The sequence below is a fragment of the Petaurus breviceps genome, unplaced genomic scaffold (genome assembly GCF_028583685.1).
Source record: "Petaurus breviceps papuanus isolate PSGF00001 unplaced genomic scaffold, PetGlider_PUasm1.0 91041, whole genome shotgun sequence".
NCBI lineage: Eukaryota > Metazoa > Chordata > Mammalia > Diprotodontia > Petauridae > Petaurus > Petaurus breviceps.
In genome coordinates, this window is record NW_027187400.1 from 24,905,176 (window position 1) to 24,920,424 (window position 15,249).

A 15,249-nucleotide genomic window follows, 5' to 3' on the forward strand; every position below is an offset into this window, starting at 1 on the left:
TCAGTTTAGCTGAGCTATATTTTGAAACCATGGTACTCTGTTATACATTTAGATAAGAGTTTAGTAAAATAGGCATTTATTGAACATGAAGTATGATTCCTGCTTTAAACAATTTATAATCTGAGGAAGGGTAGTTGTGAGGCAATAGGGATTTGCTTTTAAAATGGAAATAGTGACAAATTGCTATTTTTCTTCAAAGGGAAACATTTCTTTGTTATTTTAAAGTTTTTTTTTTTAAATCAGGATGCTCAAAAGATATTTCTTCATTTGTTCTGTGACAGAGGTGGGAAACCTCTGGCCCTTGCCTTGTTTGCCCCACGACCACCAGCTTTGGCCCCGGGGTAGGGGGGGATTCCAAAGATGCCTGTAGCTATGATGGAGCACAGCATGACTAAGTCTTTAGCAGCAGTATCTCAGAACTCTGAAGATGAGGCCATGGTGGCTGCTTCTGCTCATTTCTCTCCCTCTGAGTGCATCTTCATCTGGCGTGTGCCTTTGTGGCATCTTTCCCTGTCTCTTAGTGAGTTGGAATCCATCTCCAGCTAGCACTCTGAGGTTTTCTATTATCACTGTATTTTTAGGTTGGTAGCAACCTAAAAATAAATTCACCATTTATTCATCGTTCAAACTTTAACCTTTTATGTCTCAGGGCTTCGTGTGCCTTATGCCTAGCTGGGGTTTACTGTTTAGTGAACCTAATTTATTTGTTAAAAATTTGCATCTATAAGCTATATTTGTCAAATGACTAAATAAATTCAAAGACCATGTCATGATATAAACTGTAAAGCATAGTCCTTAAGCCATAAGGACATGACTGGTAGAGAGTAATATACTTTTCTGGTCTTTCAATTTTTTCAAATATAAAAAATTTAACCATTAAGAAGTTCACATTCCATCATGGGAGATATGCACACTTAGAAGTATATGCAAAATAAATACAATGCAGTTTTGAGGTGGAGCTCTGGCAGCTGGGGGCTGGGGAATCCAGAAAAGCCTTGTGTATTTGTTAGCTGAGCTTTGAAGAAAACCAGGAATTCTAAGGGACAGAGCTGAGGGGAGAGTCTATCCCAGTCTTGGAAGAGTCTGTGCAGATGGGAGACAGTGTTGTATGTGACAAACAGGGCCAGTTCAGCTGGACTAGAGTGTATGCAAAGGGGAGCAATGTATTATAAGCCTGCAAAGGTAGTTTGGAACCAGGTTCTGAAGCCTATCAATGTCAAAAAAAAGAGGAGTTTATATTTGAACCCAGGAGTAATAGAGAGCCATTGTGGGTTATTGAGCAGGAGGGTGACTTACAAGTTAGACGTGTGCCTTAGGAAAATCATTCTGGCAGCTATAAAAGAAAATGAGTCAGGGAGCCCAGAGTGCCTTAGGAGTTGTCGTAGTAGAACTGTTGGAGTGGCACAGCCAAGGAGTGAGAAAGGTTTCAAAGTTAGTGGCTCTAAGAATACAGTCTTGGAGGTGAGAAGATGCAGTTGCCATCAATTCAACAAGACTTGGCAAATGATTAGATAGCTAGAGCAGGGCCGGAGGGGAGGGAATGAAGCATTGAGGGTGACTCCAGGGTTGCACATCTGTAACTGGAATTGAGAAGAGGGGCCAGTCTTAGCAGAAAAGACGAGTTCTGTTTTTGGACATGTTGAGTTGGCATTGCCTGTGGGACATCCAGTTTGGAATTTCCATTGGGTAGTTGGTGGTGTTGGGTTGGAGCTCAGGAGGGAGACCAGTTCAGTGTCGGCTTTTCTCAAACTTTTTATGATTAATTTCCCTTGGAAAATGCTGTTGTGTGACTGTGCACCTTTCTCTTTGTCTTCTCGATTTATGTCCTTAGATAAAGGATGTGTTAGACCACTCCGCATTCTATGTTCTTCCCTTTGCCTCTCTTAGGTGTGTGATAAGGAGTGGCACCATTATGTGCTCAACGTGGAGTTCCCCACTGTGACTCTGTATGTCGATGGTGTTTCCTATGATCCCTTTCCAGTGACTGAAGATTATCCCCTTCATCCTTCCAAGCTAGAAACTCAGCTGGTGGTTGGAGCGTGTTGGCAAGGTAATGTAGAGGACCCCGCCGTCTTGTGAATTGAATGAAAGAAGACATTTTATTGCCATGCTGGAGGTGGTGGGCAGCTTTCTGTCTTGTGATTTCACATGTCTTATGCCCCCTTTCCAGGGTAACTATCTTTGTTGTGGCTCTGTACCAGTGGGGCACAATAGTGCCTTACTTTCGCCTTTAGTGTAGTTTATTTTATAAAATGATAGTCTTCTCTATGCATCTGGGTCCCAAGAGGAAGAGTTGCAAAAAGCAATTTATAGGCAGGTTGTAGACTTTGCTCATCTCATGTAGCCAGTGGAGCTGGGCCCCTTCCTCACAAGTACTATTCTGTTAGGAGAGGATCCCTCCCTGGATGCAGTCCTTGTGCACTGGGCAGCATTGTATGTTTGTAGGACTGCTGCAGGAGAAGGTGTTCTCTTCTAAAGCAAGTCCTAAGCATCCAGCTGCTTATATAGGGAAACAACTTCTTCTCTTTATGAAGACAGTACAACTTGGGTGGGATAGCAGACACTTCAGAAAAGGGAGTACAGACTGGAAGACTTGAAACACTGATCTCCAGAAATTTAATGGATTTGGAAATTAGAATTGTGATTTTCAAGAAAAATAGAAATTGGGGGGGGCTAGGTGGTGCAGTGAGTAAGAGTGCCAGCCCCAGAGTTGGGAGGACCCGGGATCAGTTCCAGCCTCAGATACTTAACACCCACACAAAAAAACTGGCCATGTAACCTTGGGCAAGTTACTTAGCCCCAATTGCTTTAAAAAAAAAAAAAAAGAAAGAAAAATAGAAATTTGTATAATTTCAGCTGTGGCAGCTAGGTGGCACAGTGGATAGAGTGCCAGTTCTGGAGTCAGGAAACTCATCTTCCTGAGTTCACATATGGCCTCAACACTTACTAGTTGTGTGTTCCTGGGCAGGTCACTTTATTCTGTTTGTCTCAGTTTCCTCTCCTGTAAAAAAAAAAATGAACTGGAGAAGGAAATGGCAAACCACTCCAGTGTTTGCCAAGAAAACCCAACTCGGGTCACAAAGAATTGGATACAATTGAAAAATGGCCCAACAACAGTAATGTTGACTTCAGGTTTGTGTGACTTGTATATGACTTCTCCCTTCAAGAACCCTTTGTCCTGGGTCAGAAATGCATGAAAGACCCTGATCCTGAGATCGGGCTTTGTCCAGATTTGGATCTGACTGATTCCTCATGATTGTCACAAGCTAGGAAAAGCAAGAGATACATGGCTGTCAGTTATAAGTGAGTCAGGCACTTCTAACTTATTCACAGTGTTTCTTTTCAGGTGATTCACACTTTCTCATTTTGGTGAGGCAATTTTATCAAAATTTTTGAAAAAATAGAGCATGAAGAAAAGGAATGATGATGTGTAGATGCTAGCATTATTTATAGTTTAGAGAAAAAAATCATTTTCTATTCAAGTCTACTTTCCCCCTTCAAAAACATTCTGTAGATCTCTAATAGTCTGTAGGTATTAAATCCTATTATCAAGAAGGGTTCTGAATAACCAAGCTTTTTCCCCCCACTCTGGGATCAACCCTTATAGTGTAAGATTTCTTTGTTGATCTGATTATAATGAATTTACCAGGAGTAAGAACCCAAAACAGGAAGTGCTTTGGGGGTACCTCTCCAGGGAATGGCCATTCTGCAGTCAAACATTAATTAGTCCTAAACCCTCCTCCCCTTCTACCTGCTTCTCTCCTTCCAGCTGCCCCTTCCAGAACACAGGGATGTTACAAAGTTTGGTTTTTCAGCAGTCCTTGTACTGGGCAGGCCCTGTGGAAGGGCAGAGTGAAAGCGAGACCTCAGCCCTGCCTTCAGAGCTCTTACAGTGTAGGGAGGGTAAGAGTCTGGACAGTCACTGACCGTTTCCAAAAATATGATTTAGAGAATTCACTTAAAAATCTTGCAGCAAGGAGACAAAGTCTAGAGCAGAGGTATGTTTAAAAGTTTGTATTGTGTTTTACCAGAACTCAGAGGCATCTTAGGATTTAAGGTGAGGCAGGAGTCTCCCCCTCTCTCCCAGCGCCCTCCAGTCTGGGCTGTATAAGACCAGGGTGCTCTTTACTCAGCACCAAGCATTGTGCTCAGCCCTGGGGGTCCAGAGAACAAAGAGACCCATTCTCGAAGGGGAAGGGGGGACCGCATGTGCGTACACACACAGGTACGTGATAAACATCTGAAGTAAAAATCAAGGTACTTGAGGGGCAGGGCCCAATGGGGTAGGGGTGGAAATCAGCCATAGGAGGCGACCTGGAGCTGGGCTGAGAAGAAAGCAGGGAATTCTAAAGCCCATAATGGAATTTTTCAGTATTGATTTGCTTTCCAAGAGACCTCACTTGAGGGGGGTTGCCTCTTTTCCAACCAGTACTTCATTAATTCTGAATGTGAGCTAAAACTAGACGTAGGGAGGAACATGTCTCATCTTAAGGTCAGAAGTATTAAGTACAGTCTATAAATAACCCAGGCTTCAAGCAGGTACTCCATTCCTACAGCAGAAAATCAGTATAAACACTACAGATGATAAGATTTCAAATTATGAAACTAGATCTTAGTGGGAAAATGAGGCCATGAAGAATTTGTTTATATCAGCTTTAAGAAAAGCTCACCTCGTGGTGGCTAGGTGGTGCAGTGAGTAAAGCCCCGGCCCCGGAGTCAGGAGAACCCGAGTTCGGTTCCAGCCTCAGACACTTAACACAAAAATAAAAACTAGCCGTGTAACCTTGGGCAAGTTACTTAACCCCAATTGCCCTCCAAAAGGAAAAAAAGAAAAGAAAAGAAAATCTCACCTCGCTTCCTTGACCACTCACCAAACCAGTTGTGGAATGAGGTGCATGCAGCTGGTGAACCGTATTCCTGGCCCCCTCCATTTGCCCTCAGCCTCACTCAGTCCTTACCCATTCAGCACCAAGAGCCTGAGTGGTTTCATCCCTGCAGACTAGTGACTTTGTGTTTGCATCCTCACCTCCATGTCCCTGGACCTGGGGGACAGTGGTCTCTACCACTGGCATAGCCATATGTACTGTATAGTCATGATGGCAGAAGTCTTCTGCAGTGCTTGAAGGTTGGCAGAGCACTTTACAAAAGTCTCCCATTTTCCTCACAAAAACCCAGGCAGTTGTTCTCCTTGTTGTGTATAGATGAGGAAATTCAGGCCAATACAAGTGAAGTGTTTTTTTTCCCCAGAATCACACAGTTTAGTCAGTATCTGAAGCAGAATTTTATTTCAGGTCTTTCAGAGTAGAAGTTCAGCACCCTGGTCATTATGCCATTGAGCTGTCCAGTTTTTGCCTTTCAAGAACTTGCCCCAGATGTTAGCTTGGGGGTCTCTGGTCTTTCATGGGCAGTGTATATATCCTGCCAGGTGTAGGCTGCTTTGACCCAGCTCCCTCCCCTTGAGCACCCTCCCTTTCGAAGGCCACCTCTATGCCCTCCAGCATAGTGCAGGTCCCTGTGCTATTGCACATTTAAAGAAGAGACAGGGGAGAGGAGCAGAGGTATGGTCTGTAACAGCCAGCATGCCCTTAATCCTTTGTGCTGAGCTGCTTTTTTTTCCTCTTTTTATTCCTTGTTCTAAGGGGTGGCTTACTAGGTGGGAAGAGGGATGTGTTCAAAAAGAAAGATGATTAAAAAAAGTTACCAGTAAAAGCTTTTAAAGGATGCTCTGTAATGTGGGGTGTGCTGTGTGTTTCATGAAATGTGAGGATGTTGAGCTTCAGTGGCTTTTCCTCCTTGGTAATCCAGATTGAAATGAGCCCAGAGTTTGGCCCATGCGCCCTCATTTGTCCTCTTCGGAGTGTGACAAAGGGGCTGTGGTGAGTAGAAACCATCCATTGCAAGCACTCTAGGGGTCAGTGTCATGTTGGGAGGTGTAGCCGTTTGTGTGACCCCCAGAGGCTGTGTGGGGTAGTGGGAAAATCCTGCCCCTTCACAGCCGTGTCCCTTGGGGCAGGTCATTTCCCACCAAGTCGATCTGGCTGAAAGGATGTGTATAAACCGCTTTATAAACCTTGGGGCAGCTTGTCAGTTTGAGTTGTTCCTCATGTTGCAGGGGTTTGTACACACAGCCAGTGGCAGAAGGTGAGCTCCTGTGGGCTGAGGCGGATGGCATTTCTGTGGGGCTGGGGGTCTGCTGCCCAGGGCCCGTCACTCTGAAGACCCTAACCTGTTGGTCCTTCTCCGCTGTCTTTGTCTTGCTTTTCTACAGAGTATTCAGGAAATGAAAATGACAATGAAACTGAGACGGAGGCAGTGACGGTGACCTCTGCAGGTTGCTGGAGTTTCTTTCCTACTGTTTTCTATCTTATTTCCCTTTTAAAGACGAGACAACCACCTCATTCCACGTTTGCATGAAATGTCCAAGTTGCATTTTGGCCCCAGATGCCATCTGAGCTACTTGTGGGCTTGTCTCTGCCTCATGCTCACGGCTTCTCTGGACTTTGGTTTTTGCCCTTTCACAGGTGCCCAGACTTCATTAGGATCCCAGGGATGTGAGAGCAGAGGTTCATTAATACACAGCACTAATGGCGGCATCTTCCCATCAAGCTTTGTTCATGTCCCGTTGCATGTGGCCTTCTGAAATCACCAAGGGCAGGGTTGGGGATCTCTTCCTCCTCCAGCCTCTAACAAACCCAGCCTTGAAATAAAGCAGAGCCTGTCCCTCCTGGATGGAATGAGCTCTGCTTGGGTTTCCAGGTTTTTTAGGCATGGTTCATTTCTCAATGTGGCCTTTATTCTTAGGACTAAGTGGTGAGCATAGAGCTTTCTTGGATGCCCAGGATCACTGGCTTATTGTGGCCTAATCTGGAAATGAAGGATGCTTCTAAAAACCTCTTTCTGGCTCCTGACCACTTAGGGACAAGGTCTCTGACCTTGGTTGGGACTCCAGGGGTCTGATATCTTGTTTCATTCTGTGATCCTTTGTGTCCAGTCTGTCAGTCATTTGCTGGCACCAGTTGTGTGAGTTAGCTCGGCTAAGAGGCATTTGGATCAGCTGCACTGAAATGCAGTGAGATGGTTTTTTGGAGCCTGCTTACTTTCCTCATCTTGTTTGCTGAGGATATCCTGAAATTAGTTTATATTCTCAGAGCCTACAGTCATTGGACAGGTTTGTGGAAAGGCAAAAAAGGAGATTCACAGATAACAGTGAACAGATTTAGGTGACTTAGTACCTAAGTTCATTTCCATCTCAAGATGAATCTGTTACATCTTAAATCACTGTTCAGAAAGCTAAGGCTGCATCTTCCCTTGAGAGAGCTGAGGGTGCTGCCTGGTCCTCTGAGAAAGCAGCTCAGGAGCCAGAAGGCTGCCTACTTGTCCTCACCTTACCATTCAGAGTCCCCTTGCCCTTTCTTTCCTCCTCCTTCTCCAGGTCATATGCATGGTCATGAGTTGTTTAATTTCTCCATTGTGCTTTTATGTAACTTCAAAGCTAACAGAAATGGTTGTGAACTAACCTGCATGTCACGCATAGTCTGTCCTCCATTGGTAACACTTCAGTTCAAAACATAGTGAAGGAAATAAGGACGTATTAACTTCTCCTTTCTTCCTTTCTCAAAGGTGGTGAGCTACACATGGCTCAATTTTTTCGAGGTAATCTGGCTGGCTTAATGATTCGCTCTGGGAAATTGGAAAATAAGAAGGTGATTGATTGTCTATACACCTGCAAAGAAGGACTCGATTTGCAAGTGGCTGATAGCAAAGGCTTGAAGGTAAAGGCAGTCTGAGGATGCAGTGGTGTTCTCCTAAATTACCATTAATAATGAGACCCTGGGGGGATAGAGGAGGTGATATTATTATTATTATTTTTTAAGCAATCGGGGTTAAGTAACTTGCTCAAGGTTACACGGCCAGTTATTTCTGGGTGTGGTGCTGAGTGTCTGAGCCTGGATTTGATCCCCAGGACATCCCGACACTGGAGCCGGTGTTCTTACTCACTGAGCCACCTGGCCGCCCCTGATATTATTATTTTAAAAGTCTTTTCCATTGAAATGGCAGCACGTGTAAAGCTTTTTTCATAGTTCTGTTTTTCCATCTAATTCTGTCCTCTACCGAGGTTAGGAAATATTTTTAAATGATGCATTTTAACCTCTGCAGATCATCGGCTCACTTACCATAAACATGTGAACACCTCTAGATTTCTGGTGTCTCTATTTGTTTGCCCTTAGGCATTGACCGCTCTTTGCTCCTGCAGCCTGTCTTACCATCTAGAACTCTCTTCCCTTTGTTTCTTCTCTTGGAATGACTAGATTCAAGCAAACCCCAGCCAGTTGGTACTGACTTTGGAAGGAGATGACATAGAGCGGTTTGATAAGGCCATGCAGCACATTTCTTATCTGAATTCTCGACAGTTCCCCACGCCAGGAATCCGAAGGCTCCAGATCACCAGCACTGTCAAGTAGGTCTTCATCTTTCATGGGGATGGGGCAGTGGTAGGGGGAGAGGGTACCCTGGGGTAGGTTAAGAGTGGGAAGATGTTGGGGCTTATTTAAGGGGGTTTTATGAAATTGCACCATTGTTTTTAGTTTGAACAATCCCGTTGTTCCTTTTGCAATAAAAGATAATCTGTCATATTCACGTGCACAGAAAAGCAAATTCAGGGAAATCATCTCCATCCCTAAAATGTCATTATTTGAAATCAGTAACAAAGGATTGTGGAGCTGTGATATATTTGGCCCCTGAAAGAAGATATGTCATATTCCTCTTGAAATAACCATCTCAGACATATCACCAGTTTGACTTTGGACTGATCCTGCCCTGTGCCTTACTGCAGATGCTTCAATGAAGAGACCTGTATGTCAATCCCTCTTGTGGATGGTTATGTGATGGTCTTACAGCCAGAGGAGCCCAAAATCAGCTTGAGTGGTATTAACCATTTTGCTCGGGCTGCTTCAGAATTTGAAAGTGCCGAGGGAGTCTTCCTGTTCCCAGAGCTTCGGATCATCAGTACCATCACCCGGGAAGTAGAACAGGACACAGATGGAAATGAGGATCCCACAGGTAACAGATTTGCCACTTCTAACCTTCTTCAGCAGGAAACAGGCTTGAGGAGCTCTTAATTGTTTTTACACCTCACCTTACTGAATTGTGAAATTAATTGCTTTCACTCACACCTGCTTCTGGCCCATCTCTCAGGGATTCTGGAGATTATAATATCTCTGTTACTTTCCGTTAGTCAATAAATATTAAGCATCTGTTACATCCCAGGCTCTGCGCTAAGTGCTGGGGATACAAAAAGAGACAAAAGACCATCTTTGCCCTCAAGGAGCTCACAGTCCAATAGGGGATACAGAAAGCAAACAGATACATACACGCTACACATAGGGTAAACGGGAAACACCTAACAGAGCGAAGGCATTTGCTTGGGGATTGGAGAAGGCTTCATGTAGAAGATAGGGTTTTGCTCTATCCGATAAAAGACAGTTGAGACTTGAATTTCAGGAGGCAGGGAAGCCAGTAGGCTGAGATGAGAAGAGAGAGCATTCTAGGCATGGGGGACAGCTAGAGAGAATGCCCAGAGCGAGAGATGGAGGGTCTTATTTTGTGGAACAACCAGGAGACCAGGGTCACAGGATTGAAGAGGGGTAAGGTGTGAGAAGACGGAAGGGCTTTGAGTGCCCAATAGGACATTTTGTATTTGCCCCTGGAGGCAATAGGGAGCCTTGAGAGTTTATTAAGTAGGGGAATGATATGCTTGGGCCTGTGTTTTAGGAAAGTCACTTTGGTGCCCAAATGGAGGCTGGACTGGAGTGGGGAGAGATTTGAGGCAGGCAGACTTACCAGTAGGTAGTGTAGTAATCTGGGTGAGAGGTGATGCGGGCCTGCTCCAGAGTGGGGGCAATGCAAGGGGAGAGAGGGATCGTGTAGAGGTGAGATCGAAGGTCTTAGAGAGACAGTGTGAGGAGTCCAGCATAGTCCTGGATTGTGAGCCTGAGGGACTTGGAGCGTGGTGTTGGATTTGAGATGTCTGCTTAAGATGAATTTAGGATCTCGAACTGAGCGTCCAGTTTAAGATGTGAGATAGGAGGCCAGTGCAGAAGTTAGGGCAGGACAGGTAAATTTGAAGTAATTAAATCGTGGGAATGATGAGATCAGCAAGTGTACAGAGGGCCCAGGACAGAACCCTGAGAAAACCTACAGTTAGGGGCATAACCTGGAGGAGGAGACAGAAGGGGCAGTCTCCCGGAAGAGAACCAGGAGAGAAGAGTGTCCCAGAAACCTAGGGAGAAGAGGGGGATCAATAGAGAGGTCAAAGACAATGAGGATTGAGAAAAGGCCATTGGAGACACATGGCCTAGCAGTCTTAGCCTGGTCAGACCCCAGAGAAAACAAAAAGAAACTGACTTTTGTCAGCAAGATTGGAGAAAGATGAAGTTGCTAGAAGGATCTTCTCTAAAATCATGCATTATAACATTGCACTTCAAGGTGTGTGTTTCACTGTATTTGTGGCTTTGTCCAGTTACTTCTTTATCCTTGCAAGTAGTAAGGAATAGCCTTTCAGGTCCCCTATGACCTGACGTGTGAGCCAAATGGGGGTTTGAAAAATCCCGGACCTGGGCTGGAGGGGCAGTGAAGTGGGGCCTGGTGGACCGGGGCTTCCCTTTCCTTCCAAGCAAAGAGAGGTTACTTTGAGTAGAGAGGCTTCTTTATTTTGAATGTCTCTCCTAAAAGCCTCCTGTAGTCAAGGAACATTTCAAGGATCTCCTCCAGGCTTTCCAGTCTTGCCATGGTTGGCCATGAGTGATTTCTGGGACCCTTTGGTCCATGTTCTCTTTTTTAGTTCAAGAGTCCTTGGTGTCTGAGGAAATCATGCACAATCTGGACACGTGTGAGGTCACGGTGCTGGGTGAGGAGCTGAACCCAGATCAGGAAAGTTTAGAGGTGGATATGGCCCGCCTGCAGCAGAAGGGCATCGAGATGAGCAGCTCCAACCTGGGCGTCATCATTACAGGTGAGAGCAAAGCCGAGGGAGTGGCCGGCTGGTCAGGGAAGTCGACGGCAGCTTCCTCTCCTCCCTCTACCTTACCCTTGCTTGGCTTTTCTGACCTGACCCCCTTTGACTGCTGGGAGCTTGGGAGAGTCAGGAGAAGTCTATACAGGAACATTCCTCTCTGGAATTCCTACTAGAGAGAATGTGTGAGGGTGTGCACAGAAGGCAGGACCGCCTCATCCTCCTAACTGCAGGGCCGGTCCTCTATGCACTGTGCCACCTGGCCACCCCAAAGGCCTGCCTCATCCTATGCTCTGTTGTCCTGTCTCTCCAGAAGCCCTCCTATGGGCTGCCTCGTGTTATGAAGTCTTTACAGCTGGCCTGGCTGTAACAAGTGGCTTTTCTACCCCCAGGTGTGGACACCATGGCCAGCTATGAGGAGGTGCTGCATCTGGTACGCTACCGCAACTGGCACGCCTCCACGTCGGTGCTGGACAGGAGGTTCAAGCTGGTGTGCTCCGAACTGAACGGGCGCTATGTCAGCAACGAGTTTACAGTAGAGGTTTGTGTCAGTGATGGCGGAATCCAAGAAAGCCCCAGGTCTCTGGGGCTGGTGTCAGCAGAGAGACCCACAGGCCTTCCTCTGTCCTGATGCTGATTACTGCCCTTAGCTCACAAGTCCTCAGGGTGCTGAATCCAAATCTTCCATTGCCATCTAGAGTGGAATCTCACAGCTTCCTCTGTAGGTTTGGAAGGACACACTTATTGGGTCAAGTCAAGCATTTCCTCCTTTCTGTAGGCAATCTCAACCCGTAGCTGGGGAGAGGATGGAAGGTGGTGGTAAAAGGCAGCTGACAGAGAGCCTCGGGCCTTGGCACGGGGTCTGAGTGGTTTCTGGTGATCTGGCATGTGAGAGGATGAGCGTATGAGTGTTGTCATGAGAAGAAATACCCAGAGGAAAACAAATTTGTACATCAGTCATCTGATTGGTGTGAGGCCCTGGGTTTCCTCTCCTGCCCTTTGGGAGCCCTGTAGCAGACAACGGCTTCTGAGCAGGGACTGACCAGAAACAGGAACAAGAGGCCATTGGTCATCTTCTGGGACTTAGCCCCTTTTCTTGGTCGCCAGGCCCCTTAACGAGTGGATACCCAGATGGCTTTGTGTAGGTGGCTCTTCCTTAGGCCAGAATGTTGCTGAATCGAGAGAAAATGAAGTTGGGGCTACTTCTAGCTGAGGCAGTGTTCCCATGGAGCAAAAAACTAGGCCCTGTGGACCCCTCTCTGTTTCCTTCTGCCTGAGAAGCCCAGGCTCTGGCAAAGCCTGTCTCTCTCTCTCGTAGGTGAGCGTCCTCCATACAGCCAACCCGGTGGAACACGCTAACCACATTGCGGCCCAGCCTCAGTTTGTCCATCCCGTGCATCACTCGTTTGTCGATCTGTCTGGCCACAATCTAGCTAATCCCCACCCGTTTTCAGGTAAAGGTGTTTGGGCATCTTTGCTGCCCTTTTACCCCTTCGTGGGGTCTTTGGGGCAGGTTAAGTAGCTGCTTTTGACCTAGAGAGAGGACATTCCTCTCTTCCAAGTTGTTTTAAATTTAAAATGGTCTCACTTTTCTTTTTCATCTCATAGTTGTTCCCAGTACAGCAACTGTTGTGATCGTGGTATGTGTCAGCTTCCTGGTCTTTATGATCATCCTGGGAGTGTTCCGGATTCGGGCTGCGCACCAGCGCACTATGCGGGATCAGGACACAGGGAAGGAGAATGAGATGGATTGGGATGACTCTGCCTTGACCATTACGGTGAACCCCATGGAGGTAGGCTAGGACAGGCAGCTCAGGGCAGAGGGCCACCCTGCCTTGGTGCTGGTGGGGGGCCCAGGCTGCCAGCGCACACTGCTGCTGGTGCTTCTCCATCCGCATCGGCTGTGAGGATGATTTATAAAGCACGTACACATTTCGTGGATGGGTCCGTAGTGTCTGTGGGTTTCGTGTGGGGAGGGGAGGGGATCGGCCTACGTGGAGATGACTCCGGTTGTCCTCTTCTTGTATGGGTGGGAGTTTTTTCCTTCCCATCTCTCTTCTGCTTTGCACGTAGATTGGGCCCATTTTGTAACATGGGGAAGAAAATGGAGCTTTTCATCCTTGCTGTATAGTTGGCTGAGACTTGGGTGGTGTTGCCTGAGGCCTGGGTCTGGCTTTGTCGGGGGAGCTCATGCCCGTTTTGTCATGGTAAAGCTGGCAGCCGGGTGGTCCCTGGGAGTGGGCAGACCCGGAAGGCCGATTCTCTGAGTTTCTCTTTGTCAGACCTATGAGGACCAGCATAGCAGCGAAGAGGAAGAGGAGGAAGAGGAAGAGGAGGAGAGCGAGGATGGTGAGGAAGAAGATGACATCACGAGTGCAGAGTCCGAAAGCAGTGAGGAAGAAGAAGGGGAGCCCGAGGAGGATCAGCAGAACGTCAACAGACAGCAGCAGTTAGAGTGGGATGACTCGACCCTCAGCTACTGAGTCCAGCCGCTCCTCTGTCCGTCCCGCGTCTGCTTCAAGAGACTCCACTGTTGTCCCCTCCCCTGGTGTACAAAATCATTCTGGCCTGCTGGCCCAGTGGCTCCTCTGCTTCCCCCTGCTGCCCCCATGCTTTCTCTTGAGCGTGTAGGCCCCTCCTTCCCGCTGACTGGATCGCGTTGTCGGGCTTTTTCAACACTACATGAGGCCCTACCTGGCCCTGTCTCCTTTGTCATCCCAGCTCAGCTTTCCTGATGTCTGCCCAGGTGTCCAGGCTCTGCACTCTTGTTCCTTCAGAAAAGCTGCAATGCTCTGACTTATTGACAAAGGGTAAAACATTGCTCATTCCCGGTGAACATTTTTCCTTTTTTTAAAAAAAGTTTTATTTTTTTCCAAATTAGTGCATGTGTAAAGTGACAAGAAGGAGAGTTAATGTGTAGATGATTAACTTTTTGATATTTTGTAAATAAATTGAAATTCTGTTGATGTCCTTTTTTGTGATAGTGTAAACAAACAGAGACTGGCGTTTTGAGGTGTGGGACAGGCGGCTGGGGAAGAAGGAAGACTAGCTATATATGGTGCCCTGTTATCTTCTCCATGGGGAATATAGAGGAAAGTCTGTAGCTATCCAACTGTTTAGACTTTCCCCAAATCTCTGGAGCTTCAGCTGCCCTGCCTTAGGACAGTCCCAGGCTTGGTCCCCAAGGCATCTCCAAGGGTAAGTTGTTAGAAAGCCCTGCCTGAAGGCCATAGAGCAACCACATGGGTGCTACGCCAAGGAAGGACCCAACCCCTCCTGCCTTGGGGCTGCTCTGCTCACCTGCGTGATTGACAGAGGGGAGGGTCAGAAACAACAGAGCCCTCTGTATTTTCTTTGGGAGTTAAATCTTTTTTTGTAGTTTGGGTGATGGGATGAGACATGGCTGGCTCATCCCCTCACTTTACACAGCCCACTGATGACCCATAGCTCCTTGTACAGTGACCTGGACTCTTGTATCTTGGCCTTTTTATTTCTGTTTCATAAATGTCTTTTTTTCCCTGCTGGTGAAATTATAGAACACATTATACAAACCAGTTGTGCATCAAATTGAACACGTGCTTCATTGAGGGCAGGCAGCCAGCTGAGGTCACCATTGATTAGAGCACAAACCCTTGAACAAACAGCCAACAGGGCCCACTCTGCCCACTCCCCAAGGCGGGCAAGACAAGCTTGTCTGAACATCTGACCTTTGGCTCTGGGGACTTAGGCCCATCTCCCCCTCCTCCTCCGTGACCCCTCGAAAGGTCTGCTCTCCAGGGCCTGGAGAAAAGAGAAGGGAGCCTCTTCTGTTTGTTCATGGGGCTGTGGTGCTGACTTGTTAGCAAAGGGCCTGAAACCTGTAAAAACACGTTTTGTTTTGGTCTTTTTTTTTTTTAAGAAATTTAAATGTAAAATTTTAGATTTCTAAATGGGGAGGGGGGCGGGGGGAATGATTTTGACTACTTTTCTGTGATAACATACCTGCTAGTTGGAAGTAAAGTGGGGATTATGTCTAACAGTTGTCCTGTGTTACTGTTGATGTGTAGACTTTTCCTTCCATATACTGTCACTGTAGCTGCTGTATCTAGACTCCAAGTGATGAATAAACCTGCATACTGACAGGCGACCTTCTGGATACTGTCTGTAACCGTGGTCCTGTCTCCTTTTTCAGATGTGTATATTGGTGATAGGTCAGTTCAGAAAGACTATAAGCTACAATAAATTTCTGATTCTAAGCC

The 15,249-nt window shown here is 46.6% G+C and overlaps 1 protein-coding gene across 4 annotated transcripts in view; it reads left to right on the forward strand.

Moving 5' to 3' along the window:
• The window catches only part of CLSTN1 (calsyntenin 1), a 94,818-nt gene extending 79,572 nt beyond the window's left edge, over positions 1-15,246 (forward strand). For 2 of the 4 annotated variants that reach the window (XM_069078796.1, XM_069078795.1), the window contains 10 exons: positions 1,888-2,050; positions 6,269-6,331; positions 7,621-7,772; positions 8,310-8,458; positions 8,834-9,060; positions 10,841-11,011; positions 11,404-11,552; positions 12,330-12,465; positions 12,620-12,804; positions 13,294-15,246. In XM_069078796.1, coding sequence (XP_068934897.1) covers positions 1,888-2,050; positions 6,269-6,331; positions 7,621-7,772; positions 8,310-8,458; positions 8,834-9,060; positions 10,841-11,011; positions 11,404-11,552; positions 12,330-12,465; positions 12,620-12,804; positions 13,294-13,494 — 1,596 coding nt within the window. In that variant the 3' untranslated portion in view covers positions 13,495-15,246. The remainder of the gene's footprint in view (positions 1-1,887; positions 2,051-6,268; positions 6,332-7,620; positions 7,773-8,309; positions 8,459-8,833; positions 9,061-10,840; positions 11,012-11,403; positions 11,553-12,329; positions 12,466-12,619; positions 12,805-13,293) is intronic. The other 2 variants (XM_069078797.1, XM_069078798.1) reach the window with 1 other exon arrangement.
• The last annotated feature ends 3 nt before the right edge of the window (positions 15,247-15,249 follow it).